Source organism: Tetrao urogallus (assembly GCF_951394365.1).
Source record: "Tetrao urogallus genome assembly, chromosome: 1".
Classification (NCBI taxonomy): Eukaryota; Metazoa; Chordata; class Aves; order Galliformes; family Phasianidae; genus Tetrao; species Tetrao urogallus.
Window position 1 is genome coordinate 26,168,474 of NC_136813.1, and position 23,851 is coordinate 26,192,324.

General features: G+C 41.8%; 1 protein-coding gene across 1 annotated transcript; it reads right to left on the minus strand.

The window, feature by feature from the left end:
* Positions 1–333: 333 nt before the first annotated feature.
* On the minus strand, positions 334–19,183 carry SERPINE3 (serpin family E member 3; the record flags this gene model as incomplete). Its single annotated transcript, XM_079543376.1, has 8 exons — positions 334–374; positions 2,088–2,171; positions 4,500–4,586; positions 6,031–6,131; positions 6,659–6,857; positions 12,169–12,366; positions 14,100–14,333; positions 18,928–19,183. The coding sequence occupies 8 exons, from the start codon at positions 19,181–19,183 to the stop codon at positions 334–336; spliced, it is 1,200 nt and encodes a 399-aa protein (XP_079399502.1).
* Between the last annotated feature and the right edge of the window lie 4,668 nt (positions 19,184–23,851).

The window sequence follows — 23,851 nt, forward strand, 5'->3', positions numbered from 1 at the left end:
GTGGTGAAGCACTGGAACAGGTTGCCCAAGGAGGCTGTGGATGCCCCATCCCTGGAGGCATTCAAGGCCAGGCTGGATGTGGCTCTGGGCAGCCTGGTCTGGTGGTTGGTGACCCTGCACACAGCAGGGGGTTGAAACTGGATGAGCATTGTGGTCCTTTTCAACCTAGGCCTTTCCATGATTACTACAGTATGTATAAAGTAATAATGTAGCAGAGGACTTAACATTCTTGCAAGAACATTTTAATAAATACATATATAATGTAGCCTTTAATTTCATCCGAGAGAAGTTCACCATAGGAAGAACAGAAGATGGTATTTTGACTAAAATTTATTATGAAGGATTTGTAACTCTTCCTATAAAGAGTACTGAGCCTGTAAAAGAAAAGAGTGTTAAAACTGGAACCAAGTTTTCAAAGCACAGAAGTAGCAGAATTGAAATTCTTCATTATATGGAAAAATTGATTTAGCAATGACATGCTTTCCTTAGAATAATTTGACCATTACTGTACTGAAAACAGAACAGTGTTTCCAAATAGTAACCCGACCAGGTTGATCCTCAGGACGCATCCTAAAGAATACAACTCTGCTATTTTCCCAGTGGGAAAACTTCATTTACTGTGCCTGAACAAATACAATGACGATGTTTTTGGGTTTCCTTTTTTTTTTTTTCCATTGGAAATATTAAATTAACTGTACTTCTGAGTTTTGAGTTGCAGCACAATAATACATACACTTCAATCACGTAAGGATCCTATTGTACAATTGCATTTCCTTTTCATGCGATTTATCATATACTGTAAAGTGAGCAAATTTATTCCCTGAAATTACTGTTTGGTCTTAATCCTGAGGAGTCCTTAACTGTGGGCCAGACTTACTTCAGTGCCTTTTTTTCCTAATTTTTGCCTTGGCTTAATACACATGCTTTGATTTATCAGAATCTGTAAAGCTGAGTATTAATTATGTGGGCATTTACAGGCAATGAACATAATTATCTGCTATAAGCAATTAAGGAATATAACTTCCTCGCGTCTTTTTAGGCAGGCTCCAAACTGTTTTACTGAATCTTGAAAATGATTGCCAAAGTGAATGCACAAGTTGTAGGCTTTCTGCAGAGCTGTGGTCTCAGTCTGTTAGTGACATCCAGTGCGCTTCCATGGCATTTGAGAACCTGGATGTTTCAGGAGAACGTGAAGCAGGGAAGAGTCTCCTCAAAGATGTTGGTATTCGATACAAGAGGAGAGAAACTTATGTTATATTTGGAACTGTAGCTGGGTGGGAGGCTTTAGTTTGCGGAACTGCTGAGCTATGCCCCTTCATACTGCTGAGGTAGTGCTAAAACGGGGAATTTCAGGCTGTGGAGTCCTGCTGCTTGTGCTCAGAAGTCAATTTGCCGCGTGCCACCTGTGCAGGCGTGAATAAGTTCCTTTCGTAGAGGAAAAAATTGTATTTTAACTTCAGCTACCTCTGCTGCCCATTTGGGATTTCGATTGCCCTGCGGAGTTCTGTTTCCCGTGCTGGGGCATTTAAGGTCTTTATGTACTTCTGGTGCTTACCATAGTAGAAATTATAGAATCATAGAATTGTAGAGTAGCTTGGGTTGGAAGGGACCTCAAGGATCATCAAGCTCCAACCCTCCTGCCACATGCAGGATTGCCAGCTGCTAGATCAGTACTAGACCAGGCTGCCCAGGGCCCCATCCAACCTGGCCTTGAACACCTCTGGGGACAGAGCATCCACAGCCTCTCTGGGCAGCCTGTTCCAGTGCCTCACCACTCTCTCAGTAAAGAACTTCCTCCTGACTTCTCAATTTCCTTTCCTTTAGTTTAAAACCACCCAATCCCCTTGTCCTATCACTAATCTATGTACAGAGATAGAAGTTAATTTGCCTTTCCTGACTTGACTCTCCTTTTTTTTTAATATATTTTAAAGGAAATTAAACTATTCCTTATGTGTGCTTTAAAATCTAAACTCACTATTCCTGGCTGTTGAAATGTCCTGGACTGAAGATGCACGACAAGCTTCTTACCAATTTTGGTGCTGCTTGTGAACGATTCTGCTGCTGAATCAGAAAGCGTGTGTACATACCTGTGTTGGCTTGTCTCAGGAAAAAAGTGAAAGGTCTGTCTGCTTTGAAAATAGGTGTTCGAGATCTTTTCAGTAGTAGCATTGCTGTAATGCAATTAAGAAGATATTAGTAAAATGCATCAATTTTCATTCCATCTTCTGTGCTGTGTCCTCAAAACTCACAGTACCAAACCCCAGAGCCTGAGCTGCTACTCTAAGAGTAAACCAGTGATTTTGTCCTGTAGAGAAATCAGTGGGGATGAATGAACAAGTCGTGTGATTGTGAGCAGATGGGACACATGCTTATTGCTGAGGTGAGTCAGCCTGGTTTGGATTGCAAAGGTAACAATTGTTGTTGCCACAGTTGTAGCTCTGCCCAAGTCATGCTGTGCTGTTACCCTTAAGCCAAACCCTACCCCTGCTGTTCCAGTCAAAAGATGAGCAAGGCACAAATGTAATCCCCTCTTCTAAATGGGAGACAGCAAATAAATACATATATGTTCCTGAAATTAGCCAGAGCTCACAGCAAAGACTGAGTATCTTCAAAGCGCTGTATGGGAGTGCTTAAATAGTCTCTAAAATTATGATGGCTTAGAAGCAATTATAAGCCTTGTTCAAATCAACTCTGCCTTGCAGCTATGTAGTATTGACTATATTGACAAAACTGAAAACTTGGATAATTGTAATGAGCATTTAAAGCAACAGAATTCAATTGAAAATTTGAGTAAGGCTCAATAATGTGAATTTGAGTGGCACTATTTCAGTGCTCCTAAAACAAAAAGCAACTTCAACTTCAAAGCCACTGTGTGTCTGGATGCTGTGTTTTTAATATCAAGCAATGAGCATAGTCAGACTTTTTGTAAACCAGCTTCTTTGCTTGGTCTGATGGGAATTCATGGACGTTCTAGCATTGATTTCAATGGAATAAAGGTGTAATGCTGTCTGACTGCTATTAACCTTAGATCCACAGAATGGCTTGGGTTAGAAGGGATCTCAAAGATCATCCAGTTCCAACCCCTGCCATGGGCAGGGCTGCCACCCACTAGCTCCGGCACTAGGTCAGGTTGCCCTTATTCCTTGGTATGTAATGGAAGCCTAGAAGTTAGGAATTTCGTGGAAAAAAAATGTCTAGGTCCAGAGGGACCAAGACTGGCTGGAGAAGTGGGCCCTTGAACATCTAATGAGGTTCAACAAGACCAAGTGCAGGGTGCTGCACTTGGGTCAGGGCAATCCCAGGTGTTTATACAAACTGGGTGAAGATAAACAGGAGGGGAACAGCTGTTTACGAGGGTGGACAGTGATAAGACAAGGGGAATGGTTTTGAACTGAGACAGGGGAGGTTCAGGTTAGATATTAGGAGGAAGTTTTTCACTCAGAGGGTGGTGACGCACTGGAACAGGTTGCCCAAGGAGGCTGTGGATGCCCCATCCCTGGAGGCATTCAAGGCCAGGCTGGATGTGGCTCTGGGCAGCCTGGTCTGCTGGTTGGTGACCCTGCACATAGTAGGGGGTTGAAACTGGATGAGCATTTTGGTCCCAGGCCATTCTGCGATTCTATGATTCTATGAAAATATTAGCACTGAAAACACTGAAGTCCTTACAAAGATGAAGATTAAAGGGACTTCAATATAGCTTGTGACTTTTTAATGTTGTTTTTCTTTAAAGGAAATGGGGATTGCACAGCTCAGTTTCCCTGTTGTACGTTTATGTTGTGATGGAGGATTTCTAAGAAAATGTCATTTAGCTCACAGAGGTGAGTTATTAACTCTGTAGTCCAGAGCTGAGATTTTACTTGGAATGTCCCTGCTGAACTGGCCCTGACTGCTCACATGTAAAGTGTCTGGGAAACAAATGTCTGTGCACAAACATCACTGATGTTAGAAAAAAGCCTAGAATACATCGAAGACAACAAAACTTTCACTTCATGAACTTCCAAGGTACCAATGGGACTGTCTTCAGAAACAAACCCTGTCACAGTTTAGGAGCTACAGATGAACACATAATAACCTCTTAAATGCTTTGATTTTTGAGATCTGAACAAAGAGATTGGTTTGGGTGGTGGTGTGTGGAGCCAGGAGTTGGACTCAGTGAACCTTGTGTGTCCTATACAGCTCAGGATTTTCTATGATTCTATTTAACCAACAGAAAAAATGCTTTATTTTGTTAAACTGGATTTTTCCTGGGCTGGTAAAGTTGGATTTCACCTGAGCATTTGCATGTTAGTCTAACATCAAACATGGAATGGCAAGAGGTTTAAGAGTTCCTATGTGCAATTATAAAGGTGAAATAGAAATGTTCAATACAAATGTTTGCATTTGGAGTGGGTGTGCTTCTAAATGCTGACATACTTTTGTGAAGCAGTTTTGTGATGAGCAGTTGTTGCTGTAGTGACAAGCTGCAGGGGTGAAAAGTAACACTTGTATGTATGATTTACCTGTAGCTCCTGATGCCTTTGTGCCATCCTCTGTTACTTCAATCTTTGCATGGTGAATAGCTTCTGAAATATAAAGGCCAGCTTGCTCTACAGAACAAACCAACCCAACAGGTGAATATTAATAATGATCTCCTGCATTTTATTGTGAACACCATTTTTATTTTATTCATTTATAACGCTTTTACCTTTTTAAATTTTTGTTATTTTTTCCTGCAGAATCTAGGGGTCTTAGGCTGAATCTAAACTGTGCTAAAGGTGAGCTGGATCAGAGGATTTTTCATGCGTGTGTCTGGCAGGGATAAATACAGACAGCCCAAACATCTGAGCCAGGTCTATGTCAAGGATTTCTTTGCTCAGTCCATAGCTGTAATAATAGGGCTGTGGGGTTTTTGGATCAGCATTCTCCAAGCGCAGGTAAATTGGAGAGTAAATCAAAACCCTTGTGTTTGTCTTGTGTCTTTCTGCCTGGAAATATCCTCTGTTACATGTTCAGGCTGCAGAAGAACATCACTTGACACAATATAGAAACATCTTTAGAGTGAGACAACGCATGAGGAAGGCAACATCGAGTTACTCTAGTGAAGACAGCAAATCTCTATTGCTGATGGAGAGAGATGAGGACTTCCAGACCATAAGTAGGAACACACAGATTTGTGTGCCTCTTTGATTAGGGAGACTTTCAGGAAACTTTAAGTCACTGTTGTGAATACTCTTCTCTCTCATTTTTACCTTCCTCTGTCTGTTCTTTAGTCTATACAGATATTTTCCCACCATTTGGACAATGGTGTATTGAATGCATGTGCCTTAATATCTCTTCCAGGAGAATCTACTCCATGATCTTCCCAAGCATAGAGATGAGCCTCACTGGCCTCTATTTCCCTGGGTCCTTCTTCCTTCCTTTCTTAAAAATGGGAGCGATGTTTCCCTTTTTCCAGACATTGCCTGACAGCCAGGACTTTTCAAACATGATGGAGAGCATCTTGACAACCACGTCAGTCAGCTCCCTTGGGACCCTGGGTTGCATGTCATCCAGCCCCATGGGCTTGTAGACAAATCAGCATCATGAGGCAGACTCAGTCTTGCTCTGCTCTTACAATGGGAGGGATTTTGCCTCCCACCCTGCCCCTCCACACACACATACATGTAGAAGTTCAGGTGTGAGAAGCCTGACCGGCCATGAGGCAGATAATTCGTTGAGTACCTCAGCCTCTTCTACCCAATGTATCTAAAGAATCCCTTGCGTTTTTGCAGGCCCCTCCAGACGTTCAGTACCATCTGTGCCTTAGCTTTCCTAGTCCTATCCCTCCCTGCACATCTGGATGGTGCCCCTATATTCTTCCCAGGCCATCCATGCCAATAGCAATTATCAATAATAAAGTAGATCGATTGAATGGGAATTTTGTTTTGGAGTTCACAGAAAAAGAAGTACAATCAATAAAGGACACCTGAGTCTGCCGAATCTCTTCAATATTATCTCAGAGTCTATATGTGTTGGGTCAATTATCACTTTGTATTCATTCAAGCCTCTTACCTGAAATGCCTTTAAAATTAGCAGTGGTGGGATCAAATGCATCTCTAATTCCCAAGGCAGAAAAAACTGTCTTTAGATCAAAAAGGCTTTGAATACTAAACCTGAAATTAAGATGAAAAATGTATTTAAATGCAGGATTCATAGTTTCATAAAGCTAAAAGGTAGAACATGCAATTTATTTCAAGCCTTTGCACTTCATCTCTTTCAGCGTGAGCCCAATGCTTTCTTCTTGATTAAGCACACTTTCCAGAGAAGCAACTGCTCTTCGCTTGAAGATGTTAACAGCAAGAATCCCTCACCTCTCTCTATTGCAATCATACTGCCTCTCAATGTTCTTGACATGTGAACTTCACGTATTCCTGAACACACTCTCTTTAACATTCTATTTGGCCGTAGCAAAAGGGCTCTTTGAATTGTTTCTGAAAATTGTCTTGGAGGAGATGAGTATTAATGTACAAATTGTTTTTCACGTGGAGAATGTATTATGAGAAATACTTTCACATAGAGAGTATTGTGAACCAAAGCACACAATTTGGTTCCGTCCTGCAGGTTGTGCGTGTCATTGTTATCACACGTAATTCTGGCAACAGGAGTAGTGAAGTCATCTCAGAGGAACAGAATTGCTTACCTAGGTAGAAAAATATCCATCTTCGTCCTCTTTAAGCTGCTGGACCAGAGTGTTATGGTTTTGGCAGAAAGATGAGACTCAATCTGGGACAAAGGCGTTCGTTTGTGGCTGGGAAGCACTATGAACATGCTGAGTTTCTCCCCTAGGTAGGGTAACTCAACGACACTGAAAGCATCCTGAGTCGTTGTCTGGAACTGACCTGTATTTATGTGAATATAGATCTTATGTCATCATTAAAATAAAAAAGAAAACAACAGTCACACCTCAAAAAAACAAGCATGGGGAAGCCAATGGTTCAGAACACCAGTAGACTGCAAGGAGTTGTCTGTGATGCATGGGCTCAGCTCCGGTCACCTACAGCTCACTGCACCAGCTCATGTGAGCAGAGCTGATTGGCTGAAAATTAGTGTTTTGTAGCTGAGAATCACAGAATCACAGAATTGTAGGTGTTGGAAGGAACCTCCAGAGATCATCGAGTCCAACCCCCCTGCCAAAGCAGGTTCCCTACAGCAGGTCGCACAGGTAGGCATCCAGGCAGGTCTTGAACATCTCCAGAGAAGGAGACTCCACCACCTCCCTGGGCAGCCTGTTCCAGTGCTCCGTCACCTCACTGTAAAGAAGTTCTTGCACACATTTGTGCGGAACTTCCTATGCTGCAGTTTCTGGCTGTTCCCCCTTGTCCTGTCTCCACACACTGCTGAAAAGAGTCTGGCCTCGCCATTCTGCCCCCCACACCTCAGATATTTATAGTCCTGGATCAAGTCTCCTCGCAGCCTTCTTTTCTCAAGGCTGAACAGACCCAGTTCACTCAGCCTTTCCTCATAGGAGAGATGCTCCAGGCCCTTCACCATCTTCGTGGCCCTCCGCTGGACTCTTTCCAAGAGATCCCTGTCTTTTTTGTACTGGGGAGCCCAGAACTGGACGCAGTACTCCAGATGAGGCCTCACCAGGGCAGAGTAGATGGGGAGGATCACCTCCCTCGACCTGCTGGCCATGCTCTTTTTAATGCACCCCAGGATGCCATTGGCCCTCTTGGCCACAAGGGCACACTGCTGGCTCATGGCCAACCTGTCCTCCACCAGGACACCCAGGTCCCTCTCCGCAGAGCTCCCCTCCAGCAGCTCATCCCCCACCCTGTACCGCTGCATGCAATTATGGATGCAAGACTCTACACTTGCTTTTGTTAAACCTCATCTGGTTTATCAAAATCTGCTCTATCAAATAGTGTTACTGTGCTATTTTTTACCTGTTGTAGTTTCCATGGAAATAATTAGGAGGCATTACTTTTGGACTATCCTATGTTTATTAGCAAGGCTATGACAATAACCTAATGGTGACAGTTCCTGCAGTGCCTGTTCTTTGAATAAGCTTTCTTTTTTCCTTATGATTTCCCTTCAGTATTTTTCACTAAAAATTAATTGCTGAAAGAAACAATTAAAATATATATATATATACTATTTAATTAACTGAAACCTTCTTTTCCTTGTATTTCCTTCTTTACTAACATTGAGTTTTAATCTTATTTCAGGCCAACAGCTATATTAAATGGTAAAGCATTTGGGCATATACTTATAAAGGCACCCAGTATATTCATTTTGAAAACTGAAAAACCTATCAAAAACAGATGAAGGTTTTAAAAAACAGTCTCAAAGGTAAAAGCTGTTTGGCTTCCAACCCTGTAATTATTTAGACGTGTGGTAACAAAGACTTTAATTCCATATTTCAATGAACAGATAATCGAAGCATTCCTAATGGACTGTTACACAGTAGAATAGATCCAATTATCACTATTTTCCTTTCTTATTTTATCACCTGTAAATCCAATGGATAGCATTTCAGGAAAACGCAGAATCAATTGTCAGAGAAAGAGTTAAATACAGGTTACAAGCAAATGAATTATTATTACCATTGCTGCAGACCATTCAAAATAATCTACTCCCTTCCAACTCAACTGTAATAGCTGTGTCTTGTGAGGGTAGATGCTCATGTTTTTTGAGTTAGTTTTATAAATAGTGGAATATACTTAGTTATTGTTCATCATACCTAAATATCTGCTCATAAACACAGAGATATAGAATGTCTTAAATACTTCATGTAAAATGTTTGCTAGTTTTGCAAATCTGGGTTAGATAGCATTCAGTGCATGCTGGTAGTCCTGCTAGAACCTAGAAATGTTAGATTCTTAGATCAGCCGTCCCACCATGCAGTGCTGAGGGGGAACTGCTCTGGTAAAACCATCTCCCAGCACATGGGTTGTTCTGGTGGAAACAAATTCTCTTCTGGTTTGCAGAGAGGATATGTGTTCTGCACAGGATGGGAGTGATTTAATTCATGGATATGATGATATTTTGAAGTCTGTTATGTCTACAGAGATTATACAGACCTTATTTGTTAATTAAAAAGAAAACTAAAGACTTGGTATGATTGAGTTGGGATGTTTTGCCTTCCTTGCTTGAACTGATTTTTAGCATCCCATAAGAATGGTACACAGCTAAATTAGTATTCAAATATAGTTAACAAATTGCTTGAAAAAAAGAACATGTAATATAGCTGCAGTACCTAACAGGCTTGCACAAATAGTAATCTTGACACTTTCTTAGCATCATTGATAGATCCCAGGCTGATTTGTTCTGCATGGCAACATTAAAAGGATAAAAAATGTTGTAAATGATCAACATCGTCCACAGTTAAACTTTCTTGATCTTTGTTTTCGATCCTGGTGGTGGACATCTGCAATAATTTGATAATGAAGGAAAGTTATTTCAGATCTCTGTTTTGTTGTAGTAGGCCAGTCCCTGGCCAGGCCCTGGAGCGTGACCAGGGAAGGACAACAAAGCTGTGAAGGGTCTGGAACACAGGTCTTATGGGGAGCAGCTGAGGGAACTGGGATTGTTCAGTGTGGAGAAAAGGAGGCTCAGGGGAGTCCTTATCACTATAACTGCTTGAAAGGATGTTGTGGTGAGGTGGGGGCACCAGGAGAAATTTAGCTTGGATATCAGGAGAAATTTATTCTCAGAAAGAGTGGTGAAGTATTGGAAGTGGTGGAGTCACTGTCCCTGGAGGTGTTCAAGAAAAGAGTGGATATAGCACTGATGGACATGGTCAGCAGGCATGGTGGGGATGGGTTGGTGCTTGGATGAGATGACTGTATGAATTTATGACTTTTAAACAAATTAGTCTGAAATATCTGTAGCATTTCTTATGACAAAGAATTTGGCTCAGACATTTTAGACTTCTCATTTATGTCTCACCCCACTAAAAGTTCAGAGAAAAGGCTTGCTCCTGAGCTGATAGGTATGTGTTAGTCCCAAGAAACCCATTTTGTCTAACTGGATAGCTAACAAAGGAGCAAAGAGTGATGTAGTTTTAGACTACATGAGCAGCCAGGTACCCTGCAGTTAGCCGGGGATACAGCATCACCCAGGACTGACTGACCATGAGCTGATGTAGTAGTTTACACTGCTCAGTGATGAGGATGAAGAGGCACTGGGTTTTGCAAAATGAAATTCTGCATTCGAAATTGAAGTGAATTCCCTTCTAAAAGAGTTGAATGCACCAGAGGAATAGGAACACTCCAAGCCAGAAATGTGAGTGTGTTCAGGAACGGGTGATCCTCGGGAGACGGGAGAAAGAAGTGTGTTGGACACACCACGGGTTTTCTTGAAGAGGAAATACCACAGACAAAGCCACAGCAATACAAGCAAGCTTGCAAAGTGGAAAAGAATGATTCCTCAGACAGGTGGGTTCCAAGATAAAGAGCTGTAGAAATAATGAATGGCCAACTGCCTGCTTGATGTGACCAGAAAAGGAAACTGCTTTAGCTGTGGAAACAAGAGAAAAAGGAAGAAAGAATGGTGTTGCTGAACACTGAATTCTTTTTTTTTTTTTTTTTTTTTTTTTTTTTTAATTTATCTCCAATTATTTGCTGGAAATTATGGAAAAGGATTAGCTTGATGATAAATTATTGAATAATAGTGAGCAGTGAAGTACCTAATGGGAATGAGGAAAGAACAAGAGGACTTGCAATGCCAGGGGTGCAAATGAAATTTGACCTACTTCGGAGAGACAAATCTGGGTCTTGGGTAGTTACCACTTTAGAATTCAAAGAGAATGAATGTGAAAATTGAAAGTGTGTTAGCAAAGATTTTCCAGAAACCTGCAGAGTCAGAGTCTGCATCTCTAGATGAGAGTCTAGAAAGCAGAAGTGTATTTATAAAGAAAAGTAGAGTAGTCTGGGAAATTTTAGGTCTTCATGTGAAAAAGTTTAGAATATACTGGAGAAACAAATGGACAAGTCAAAGGGGGATACAGAAAGTGAGATAAACTGCAACATCAGGCAGGTCCTAGTATCTTTCTGGTTGGGTAATTGATTTGGTAAAAAGGCACAGATCCAGCCATCTGATTTTAAGGAAGAACATTAGACACAGATTCACTATGGCACTACTAACAGGTAGAAGTGATGGTAGCTAGAACCAATGAATGAAATGAAATGAAATTGAAGATAGAATGCACCTGCTTGAAGAGGAGATTAAGATTAGTTAAGATGAAAGTGGGGTTCCCATGCTGAAAAGAGTTCAAAGCATTGCCAATACTGAAGACTTTCATCAAAAATGGACAGTGAGGTTACCTTGATGACCGGGATGGTGGAAATCCCATAGTGTCCAAGAAGCCAACACAAAAAGGCATGCATTTATTAAGATTTCCTTGCCCTTAATTTACCTGTTACTCATCAGCTGAAAGAAAAAATGGAATGTTGGGAGAACAGAACAGGTAGGGTGCAGCCTGAGTAACCACTCAATGCGCTAAACAGTGCATTTTAGCAAAGAATCATAGAATCATAGAATCACCAAGGTTGGAAAAGACCTAAAAGATCATCCAATCCAACCGTTCACCTATTCCCAATAGCTCCCACTAAACCATGTCCCTCAACACAACATCCAGCCTTTCCTTGAACACCCCCAGGCTCGGTGACTCCACCACCTCCCTGGGCAGTCCATTCCAGTGCCTAGACAGAGCAAAATACTGAGTGTGTATATGACCCATTACAATTATGATATAAATTTCTTATCCCTTACTTTCAGGGAAGATTAACGCGAATTGGAAAAGTACATAAAAAGACTCCTAGAGAACTGGAGTATCTATTTAATGAAAAGACTAGATGAGCCTGGCATCTTCATTTTAGCCAATTTCATTATTTATTTATAAATATGTTTAGGAGTAAATATCAAAGCTGAAATAAACTATTTAAGTTGGAAGACATGTCTTGCACAGTACTAAGATATAAATTGGTCTTGAAGAAATTTAGACTTGGAATTAGAAAGCTTTTTATCCAAGCAAAGCTCACAAATTTATGGCAGAAGGGAAAGGAGATTTTTATATTAAAAAGGGATGTAAATTTCCTCATGGTTGAAAATTAAGCCTGCTGCACAAGTTGTTGTGTCACAGCCCATATACTTCAAACCTTTGAAAGGAGAATACTATCTCTATGAATCTGGAACGAGAGCAGTTACCGTAGTTAACTTCAGCTGTGTGATGCATTGTGGGTACTTTCAGGGTTGAGCTCTCTGCCGTGGTAAAAGGCAAGATCTGGGTATCCATAAAGGAAAACTTCTTCAGCCACGTGCTCTTGAAATGCATGGTGCTCACCACAGCCACCCGGCTGAGCGGTGACACAGCTTCCTCAGAAGGCACACCGTGCACGTCCCTGTCTGCAAGGGAGAGAGATAGAGATGATTTTCTCACATAAACATGCCAGTGCATATTTTGCTGCCTTTCATCTTTAGATCCAGAAATTCCTAATGTAATCAACCCATGACTACAGATCCCTTGATGAAGTAACTAAGTCATCTGCATCTCATGTCCTAATTCTGCCCCTCTCTAATTTAATTAGTAGTTCACCTCGATCTGCTTTGGGCATCTCAGAGTCCTGAAGTGTGATTCACTTTTAATTTATTATATACAACTCTCTGAAAGGTGGTTGTGCAAGGTGAGGGTCAGCCTCCTCTCCCAGGTAATAGTGATAGGACAAGGGAGAATGGCCTGAAGTTGCACCATGGGAGGTTCAGATTAATATTATGAAAAATTTCTCCTCAGAAAGAGTGGTGAGGCAGTGGCAAGGCTGCCCAGGGAGGTGGGGGGACTCACCATCTCTGCAGGTGTTCAAGGAAAGAGTGAATATGGCAGTGAGGGACATGGTTAGCAGGCATGATGAGGAAGGGATGGGGGTTGGACAAGATGATTTTTGTGTTTTTTTCCAACTTTAATAGTTCTATGATTCTATGACACTCTTGTGAGTACCACAACACAGACTCCCATTTTAGTGTCTACTTCTAGAGGAAGTTTCTTATTGTAAAGTTGGATCAATTATTACAGCTCATTTAAGAAGGATAGAATTTTTTTGGACTAGCAGCTTTAATGTATATTTTCAACATCACTTTATGTATTAGTGCTCAAATTAACACTCAAGTAATTTAAGTTGATGGGGCAAATCAGGGATTTATTTTGTTTACTGCTTCTAAGGACTTGCTTTTTTAATTAATTTTTTTTTTTTTTTCATTTACACACATTTAATTTCACTACCTTTGTTACTTGTGTGGAGCTCTTTTCATTTCCTACTTTGACTTTTTAACTTCAGAGTCTGGCTTACAGCCCTCCATGCTCCCCACCACAGCATGAAAGCGTTCTGTGCAGCAAGCTTGGCCACAGGGGAGTTTGGCTGCTCCTCGTTAAAACTGAGAGCACCGAAAAGGATTCCCATTTTAAAAATTAGAGGAATAAGGCCAAGAACTTTATGGCTTGATATTGCAAACTTACAGTCAGAGATTCAGACTTATTCCGGCTCCTTCCTCCTTCCTCCCATTAGAAATGAGCACAAGAGTGAGATTTCCTGGCTGTTCACAGAATCACAGAATCACAGAATCATAGAATCGTAGAATCATAGAATCACAGAATCACAGAATGGCCTGGGTTGAAAAGGACCACAATGCTCATCCAGTTTCAAGCCCCTGCTGTGTGCAGGGTCACCAACCACCAGACCAGGCTGCCCAGAGCCACATCCAGCCTGGCCTTGAATGCCTCCAGGGATGGGGCATCCACAGCCTCCTTGGGCAACCTGTTCCAGTGCGTCACCACCCTCTGAGTGAAAAACTTCCTCCTAATATCTAACCTGAACCTCCCCTGTCTCAGTTTAAAACCATTCCCCTTGTCCTATCACTGCCCACCCTCGTAAACAGCCATTCCCCCTCCCGTTTATACGCTCCCTTCAAGTACTGGGAGGCCACAATGAGGTCTCCCCGGAGCCTTCTCTTCTCTAAGCTGAGTCTTGGTTTGAGCAAGGTGGAGTGTGGCAAAAAGCTTTATTCTTGGTTAAATACATGTTCTCTCGTTATTCTTATTTTACATTTTATTCATGTGCAATCATTCTCATGGGTTGCAATACTACCTGCAATGTTACCGATGATCCACCCCTGTATCTGGGCTGCAGTTTGGTTGGGGTTGGTGAAGTCAGCTTGCTGAAGGCTGCTGTTGGCCCAGTGCGTGACATGTGCAGCAAAGTGGGGTGAGAGCTGCACACCAGTGTGCGTGAAGAGGGAGCATGCCAGCTGCACCACAGCACCCTGGCCAGAGTCAGCTGCTCCTTCATACACCTTGAGTAACATGTCCTGCACGCTTTGATCTGCTAAGGGAGAGAGAAGGAATAACTGCAGTTATTATGTTGAAGCATCAGATCTCAGGGGCTCTGACCTCTATTGGTGGCACCACTGTCCTCGGAAAGTGAAAGCACTTTCACAGCTGAAGTAACCTTGACATGATCGGGTATTCCTGTAGAGCACAATGACACAATGGGCATAGAAAATTCTTTGTGCTGCTGTAGAAGTCACTCTAGTGCAGATATATTAAATGGCTGATGCAGTGTCATGATCACACTGTTATGCATGTGAATATAGCTCTTGTGGTTCATAAGTAATTTTATTCATTTGGGGCATTCTCTGAGTTCTCATCTGTGAGACTGAGATCCTCCAGTAGTGACTGTACTGGTTGGTACAATACTGACATACATCTCTTCCTCATGTTATCAGTGGTGCCACCCATCCCAGGAATCATAGAATCACTCAGGTTGGAAAAGACCTTAAAGATCATCAAGTCCAACCACAACCTGACCACACCACCCTAACAACCCTCTGCTAAATCATGCCCCTGAGCACCACATTCAAACGGTTTTTAAACACACCCAGGAACGGAGACTCAAACACCACCCTGGGCAGCCTATTCCAGTGCTTAACGACCCTTTCCGTAAGAGTGTTTCCTAATATCCAGCCTAAGAATAGGAATATCCAACCTAGGAATAGTATCTCCCTGACTGTTCCAGTTCTGTCTGTTACTCTTAACCCTTTAGTTTTGAAGGACACTGTCCCAAACTGATCCTATATTGTATATAAGGCCTGACAATGCTAAATAGAGATGACATTTCTTGATGTCTGTCACAAGTGACTCTTATACAAATGACAATAATTTCTGTTCTTTCTGAATTACAAATATATTTTTCATGCAATATTTTTCTTTAAATTTTGATTTTTATGAGCCATTCCAATCCTTTTATAAAAAACTGCTCATTAGCTCATAGTTCCTTTACCTGAACTGATGATTGCTCCTTCTAAATGCAGAATTTTGAATTATGTCCTATTCATTTCACACATTTCTCTGATTTGCTAAGATCCTTTTAAATTTTAATCAGGCCTTCAAAAATGCTTGTAGAAAATACGAATATTCAAAGATTCAATAATGTATTTCCGAGTGGATTGATCAAAATACTAATGAAAACAGCAGAACAGTGCCCCAGTCTCCAGTTACTGGGCAACTCACAATGGGCCAATGGTGGGGGTTGCTGTGATGGATACAAGGATATGTTGTAGGCCAGCAAGGATGTGGGTCTTCCAAACTTAGGAGGACCGTGTGTCTCTAAAATCACAAAGTTTCTAACAGGTTTCCCCAAGGAGTGATTTAACAATTCTTTTTCTTGTCATTAATTTGCTCACTCTAATAGTTTTTGATGAGACAATTCATGCTGAAGTGGCTGGCTGAGGCTCAGCACTTGCACCTAGTCTGAGCAGTGTTGATGTTTTCCATGTTGCCTCAGACTTCCCAAGTGTGTGGGTTAGCCCCTTTCCTATAGCCCTTGGAGAAGACTTACCTACATCCACCCAATGACAGCTTTTAGACTTTTTTACTTCCCTGTAGGAAGCTTCCTCCAGGTTGTTCTTCCTATAAATAAGCCTGCCTCGAGGAGTAGAGCACTGCTGTTCTTCAGAAAGACACCACTGCCTGTTGGGCCTGTGGGATCAACAAGGTCTTTCTGCTTTCCCTAGGTGGATAGTCATCACATGTCTTCACTGTTACGTACAAATTATTGGCCACCATCTTCAGGGAGATAAGTACTGTGCTCCGTGCTTCTGCAGAGTGCTGCAATCAGCTCTGGTGCTCCTCTGCCTTGGCCAAATTCCTGGGGAACTCTGGGCACAGCGGGGCTCACTGTTATGGTCCTGGTTAGAAACATTATTTTTTGTTATTTTTGACCCCAGGGAGACTGTTGAAGGAAGTCCTCAGTTTCCCAGAGGCAGCATGAGGGTAGGCAGATTTGGACATGAGTGATTTGGGGCAGGTATTTCTGGCAGCGAGAATTTTGGTGGGCTGGATCTATCCTGCTTTTACTGACCTGCCCCATGCTGAGCATCAAGCCAAAGGTAATGTCACTGTGACACTCCAGCTCCCAGCCAGGTCCCTCACCTCATCAGAAGACTTCTACTGCATCAGTACAGATTTGTGCTGAGCTAAAGGGAAAGTTTAATGTCTTCATGTCTTCCTATTTCTACCACCCAAGAATCCAGTGTGTGGGTTTTCTAGTCTAGCAGTGCTCCTCTAATAACCTGCAGGGAGACCGATCACCTCTATGAAGACTGGTATTAAAGCTTAGATCTATTACTCTTGAAGGGATAAAATATTGAACTCCTTGAACAGATGTCAAGAAAACTCACACAGTTTGAGGTGTAAAGCGTTTTTCTTATGTGTTTTGCATTAGTGTGGGAGCATTTGGCAAGCTCTCTGGAGGACGAAAGAAATCAAAGATGGTAAATTGGAAGCAGATGTTAATGTGAGGTGTGGTATCCTGAGCTTGGAATTTCAGTCATATCAAAGCACTTAGCTAACCAAAGTCCTGAATTCTTACTCAGAAAGCAGTTCAAAATTACTTTAAAATACTCTACTATGGATCACATAAAACAGCAAGGAGAAAACATTTTTAAGTGTATTATTTTGTCTATATTTTTTTCAAGACATCCCTTTAAACACCGCTTTTCTTATATTAGAATAAAGGTGAATCAATCTTCCAAGTGATAAAAGAAGATTACGGGTGCACGTAAGAGCCAATTCTCTGTGAATGGTGCATGAACCATCAATGCTTTCACTGTTTTCAGACTGCCAAGATTTTAACCACATCCTTCATTATTGTGAAAGAAGGACCAACTAAAATATGAATGCAAATATCTAGTGGAAAAACGGAATATCATAGAATCATAGAATGGCCTGGGTTGAAAAGGACCACAATGCTCATCCAGTTTCAAGCCCCTGCTATGTGCAGGGTCACCAACCAGCAGACCAGGCTGCCCAGAGCCACATCCAGCCTGGCCTTGAATGCCTCCAGGGATGGGGCATCCACAACTTCCTTGGTCTACCCTTCCAGTGCATCACCACCCTCTGTACGTATATGTATATATATATATATATATATATATATATATATATATATATATGAGCAGTTTGCTTTTACTCATATGAAATCTGGGCTACGTACTTATTTATTAGATGTAAACCATTGGAGGACACGATTTCTCTCTCCCCCACTGTAAATGTGTTATCATGAATAATAACAATGGATCCCATTCTACTTTTTTCTCACATTCATACATTAATATTGCTAAAAGCCTTAATGCACATGGCTAATGCCATAAACTAGAAAGAAATTAAAGTAGAGATAGAATGTCTGGTTGATATTCCGCGACATATAAAAAGGAGGACAGTGCAAAAGAGCCACCAGGTCATTAATAATATCTATACTTCTCATAGCTATATCTTGTGTGGAGATTTGTGCTTGAATTTCAATGTGCAATATTCCATCTAACTTAATATTCTCTCCTCAATAATTGAATATTTATGCAGCAAAAAGCATGGCAATGTCTGAGGTAAAATCCCTGTCTGAGCTAATGCTATTTAAAATCACCCTACCGAATTTACAGAAAGTGTATCAGCCAGAATTAGCTTGTACTGCTATATTGGTTTTGAATAGCAATGATATGGAGAATGGCATTGATGACTAAGGTAGGTTACAGCACAGGACAGTGAAATTACTGTAGGTCTTATCTTTAGTTTTCATATACCGAAAGTAAATTTTATGCTGAGAAATAATAGTGTTATCTCGTTACATAAGTCTTGTATATAAGCTACAAATTTTGAAGATGAGACAGCCATCTACTTATAAACATTGTGCCCATAATGTCAAACAGTTTTGGACATGTGATGTGAGATGGTAGGATAATTCACAATTAAAAGGAAGACAACATCCTTAAATTCAGCTGATTCATGCCGGCTTGTAAGTTATCTGCCTTTTCCATATCTCTTCCCAGAGAGCCATTTATTTTAGCCTGCTTTCACAGGAAGATGTAATCATGCCATCCACCTGTCCATACAACTCATTTCCTGCCAGTCACCTTCTGCTAAATTTTCTTCTAATTTTTTTTGCTAGAAGATGAAAATTTTCATTTTTTCAGCCAGTTATAATAACACAAGGATAAAGGCATAAGTCCTAAAGATAATTCAGTTTCTCAATTTGAGATTAGGGTAGGAGACAAAATGACTGTTGTCTCCTTGACATCTCCGTGCAGAGGACACAGTGGAGGCCAGCTCACAGCAGGCACCAGGAAGCCCTAGGGAACCAAGATCAGTTTTGCTTTCACGGAAGAATCTTCTTTAGGAGCAGTTGTACTTCAGTGAAAGAGTAAGCAGTACTTGAAAAGAAGGAATAATAATGTGTGTCTACTGAGTGTCCTTTGTCTATGCTGACATCTGCCTGTCAAATCCAGAGAAAACCCTTCCAAATTACATTTTTGCAGTGAGGTAGAAAAAAAATAACTCATTAGACACATACAAGTGTCATCTCCTTAGTAAGGCTTTCCTGCAAAACATAGGGAAATCAGTATTATTTTAATGTGGTACGTTACCATGAACGTTGTATCCTAGAGCATTCTGCAGCTCCATGAAGGTATTTCCTTGAGCTCCAAACTGCAGCAGCTCCAAAGAAATGGCCACGCTTGCTGGGGAAATGACCAAGTTGGTCCTGTTGTCTGCTTCAGAGGCACGGCGGTAGAGATTGATTGCAAATTCAATCTTCAGGTCCTTCAGCTCATCATAGGAGATGCAGTTGCCTTTGTTTAAGCACCAAGTAAGGATGAATGCAAAGAAGACGATGGGCAACATGAAGGTGAGCTGAGAATGCACTCCACCAGATAGTCATACCTGCAATTAATAACAGAGGTACTTAGACAATTAATGATAACTGGTAAAGCACCTGCCCGTATCTAGTCAGTAGCGGTTGCCATTAAAAGATAAGGTGTAGGGACACACTGACTACTCTTGACTAACAAGAATCAAGCTTTTCTAGTATGCTGTACCCATACAGGATGGTTGGTCAGTGCAGCACATGGAGACACAGTGCTCCTCAATTAATAAAACAGTGACCTGCAGTGTGAAGGGACCCCTTGGTGAAAGCTCTGTGCTCTCCACACTGCCCAGCACCCCCAGCTCCTTTCCATCCCCAGAGAAAGAGTCACTTCCAGCACTCCCCAAAGGAAGCCCACCCCTCAACAGATACAGGTGTTCAGCTGCAGGCTCCAGCCTGGAGGTTCCATCCATGTTTGCAAAAGGCTGCCTTCAAATTTCCCACCCAGATATTCCTCCTGTGCAGTTCATTCTAAGGAATAAAAAGCTGCATTTGCAAAAGGCTTTGGTGCCCGCAGCACAAAATCACTGCTTTGGAATTTTATGGGAAATCAAGAATTTGTTCACATTATATTAAGAGACACTTAGATTTGTATTGAAGGGAAAAAATGATAAAACAACAGAATAGCTTCTTTCTTTTTGCAGAATTTCACCTTTTGAACGACATATGCAAACACATTTAAGGAAACACTGCACCTTCTTTCACTTGAGGATTTCCTACAAATCTTTCTCCATGCCCTTTGCTCTAGAGATCACCTCTAATTCTTTGCATTTACTCACAGTTAGCTCTGTTAAATTGTCTTGCCTTTCTGAGTCCTTCTGGATGTCTGAATTGAAGCTATGTACGCCTTGTCTCCTTCTTTAATAGGTAGTGGAGTAAAGACTAAGTCATGAGACTGCATTTAAAGGGATAGTCAGTGATCAGAGTCTCTGTCGGCGATGTCTGTACCACTCTGTCCAAATTCCTGTAGGCTACAAGCTCTATAGAGAGCCAGGCAAAGCAGCATGCCACTGACCAGCAAATCCAAGGCAAGGAACAAAAAGTTACACATGGAGATAGAGCCGGCAACTGCCTTCCAAGCACTGCCCCAGCCTCATGAGGCTTGTGACCTGCTGGTACCGAGCAAGGCATCTCCTATCTCTCTTACCACCCCCTCCTGCTTTTATATGAATTCCATTGATTCCTCTGACACAAAGGGGAAGAGAAAGGGCTCACTGTGTACCAGGCACGTAGCTACTTTTTCCCCCTATTTTGAAATCTTATGCAGAAAAAATCCCATGCAATTAAAATGTCTTTATTTGCCTTTTTTTTTTTTTTTTAATGCCATCCCAAACACGAAAATTTTCATTCACTCTTTAGTTTCCAGGGGGAAAGAAACAACAAACCGGTGCCTTAAAGGGGAGGAAATGAGGATGGGGTTGCTTTGAAATGAACCTGGAGCAAAACAGCTGTGGTGGAGACCACTCCAAAGATCACTTTAAAGGGAATTTCAGTGGTTCATGGCTTTCTTCACATGACAGAATCAAACCCTGCTCATCAAAAATAGCATTTAAGCCCTGCTGTTCCACCTTTGGCAGCGGAGGAGCAATGACTCGATTGAATTAGGGCCCAAATGAGAACAACAAAAATGATCCTCCTTTTCTGCTTCTTTTAGAAAGTGACAGAATAGGTCCTGGTACAGAGAGCTGCCTCAATATCCAGGGGTTTGCACCATATTCCTGTTAGGACTGGTAGAGAGCTTGAGTTTGTCAAGTCCCAGGTTAGGACCACAGGCATAGTTGTAGGTTCTGCCATCAAAGTCAGTGGCAGTATTCTCATACTGAAAAGTGCACTTGTACTTAAGAGTTCTGCTTAAAGAGGATCTCCCTATTGAAGTTGCTAATGGTGCCACTGGGCTGGAGATGTAATCAAAGGGAATTAAGCTGAGAACACCAGATGGCTTCTTGAAGGGCTTGCCACCATCATTTTTTAATGTGTTTCAGGTCAATTGGTTGAATTGGACCCTGGGCAGCCTGGTGCCAGGTTGATGACCCTGCACACAATAGCAGGGTTGGAGCATGATGGCCCTTGAGGTCCCTTCCAACCCAAGCTGTTCTATGAATCTAAGATTCTATGACTGTACAGCTGGCTTGGTGTGGTGTTCCCAGAAGCACCAGAACATGAGGCGTTTCCTCTGTGCCCTTCCTGATATTCTCCTGTAGAATAATTAAGATTTGGAAAAAGGATAATGAGCCCCTGATGGCTTTAGACATTGCTATCAAAAATTAATATTAAATTTTCACCTGGCAAAAATTAAGCCAATGCTGCTATTCAGATTTGGGGTAAGTGTTCATGGGACATAAAACTGAAAGTTGGGCCCAGCATAAATATGGCAGAACACAGCATCATTTCTGTGGAAATCAGAGCAAAGTATGTCCTGGCTTATCACAGAAGGTCTCAGAAATTGGAGTGTGTGTGTTTCAAACTTTTCCTCCCTCCACCTAATTTAGGAGAGTAAATCAAATGGAGGAACCTGGTCAGGAAAAGTAATGTTTATTAACAAGGACTTAAGAAAACTAAAAATAAATCAATGTTGATTTAGAAAGAAAGTGTGGGGAATAACAAATGTTCTTTAACTATAATTAATGAAAGTGAGGGGATGATATGAACATTTATCGTGATCGAGGATAGAACCAAAGATCTTACGCCCATTCAATTTAGCAGCCTAAGATTTGAGTTTTTTTTTCCCAAACAGGGACCAAAATCCTGGAACTGGGTGTCCAAGGAGAAAACGGAGTCCCATGGGGTTGATCAGAAAACTGTGCTTGTAAATCTGGAAGCCAGGCCCTGAGCTGCTAATGTGAGGGTGGTTAAGGGGACACAACTCAGGGGCTGCAAACCAACCAGGCCAATTACAGAAATTTCATGCCAAAAAGTAAGGTGTCCTGGATCTGCAGAGGTGGTAGGGTTGGGCCATTGCGGAGAAAGGGTTTCTGGTTGGTTATTTTTAACAACTTTTTAGGGAATTTTGACTTACTTGCATCCTAGCTTGGGCATAATATCCTTCCCTGAGTCTTCATCTGGATAAGAATCACAAGGTCTTGAGGAAACTATTGATAAATTTTGTCTTTGAAAAAAATGGAAAAGCTTATTTTTAAGAAAGTAACTGATTTGTCCCCTCTCCTCAGGGACAGAAAGAGAAAAAAAAGCTGTTTTTTGAGGGCTGCTTCTTGACATTGAGATGACTTAGTCTGCCTCTGAGGGCAGTGAGGAAAGGCACAGAATGGAGTTGTTTGGAGAAGACAAGGCACAGCGGTGCTCGGATGGCAATCTGGAACACGTATACTGTGGGTGAGGGAGATGCTTTTGGACTCTTTTTCCCCAGTTGATTCTCCTACAAAACTGGAGTTTTCTCTAGTGTGATATTTGTGGCTCTAGCAAAACTGATTCTAGCTGTTGCTGTTGCTAGACTACTTAGAAGAGAGGGGCAGCAGTTCTGCTTTTAGGCTCCAGTCAACTTGGGCTCCTGCTAAACTGTCTTTACATAGCAATTCAGGGCAGAATATAGCCCACAGACAGGCTGCATGAAGCAGATGTTCTTCTTCAGAACCCCCTCATTTGCTTTCTTGCATCCTCTTGCTGGAGGAGTCTCCAGCAATCTTCCTTTCACTCCAGCACAACCCTGGTATCAGCAGAATTATTGTGCTTCACCCCCTTTGTAAATGAGAATAAGATTTAGCCTTTAATCAGTGTCATGTTTTTGTGCTTACACTCTTTAAAATATATAGCCCTTGGGAAATTAAACTGAATCCAAACCAGCTTGCCTCCTGCTTACATCTCTGATGCACTAGAGAGCTCTCACTGCAAAATACACACACATTTGCTCAATTAGGAAGGAGATTGTGCTGAATTTCAGGATAAGAATAATTTGCATAATCTTTTCAGAATACAGAGATTATTCTGTGGGGAGGTGGTTAGCTGCAGAGCCTCAAAACACCTAGCTGAGCAAGTTCAGGTGAATTTGTTTACTGCTATCCACATGCCACATAAAAACAGCTAATGCCTCTGCCTCCTGCACTGCTCCCCTGTTGGGGCTTGAAGACAAAACCTGGCTTTTCAAAGGGTGACTACTGCAGAGGTTCTCTTTCAGAGAAGCTCAGCAGAACAAAGTGTGTTTTCATTTTTCTGTATCTCTACTGCTGTGAGTAGAGCAGCAGAGCAGTGATTTTCATAGAATCATAGAATCATAGAATCATAGAATCACTAAGGTTGGAAAAGACCTAAAAGATCACCCAGTCCAACCGTTCACCTATTCCCAATAGCTCCTACTAAACCATGTCCCTCAACGCAACATCCAGTCTTTCCTTGAACACCCCCAGGGTCGGTGATTCCACCACCTCCCTGGGCAGTCCATTCCAGTGCCTGACCACCCTTTCTGAAAAGTAATACTTCCTCATGTCCAGCCTGAATTTCCCCTGGCGTAGCTTGAAACCATTCCCCCTGGTCCTATCACTAATGACACGAGAGAAGAGGCCGACCCCCAGCTCACTACAACCTCCCTTCAGGAAGTTATAGAGAGCAATAAGGTCTCCCCTGAGCCTCCTCTTCTCCAGGCTGAACATTCCCAGCTCCTTCAGCCTCTCCTCATATGGCCTGTGCTCCAGACC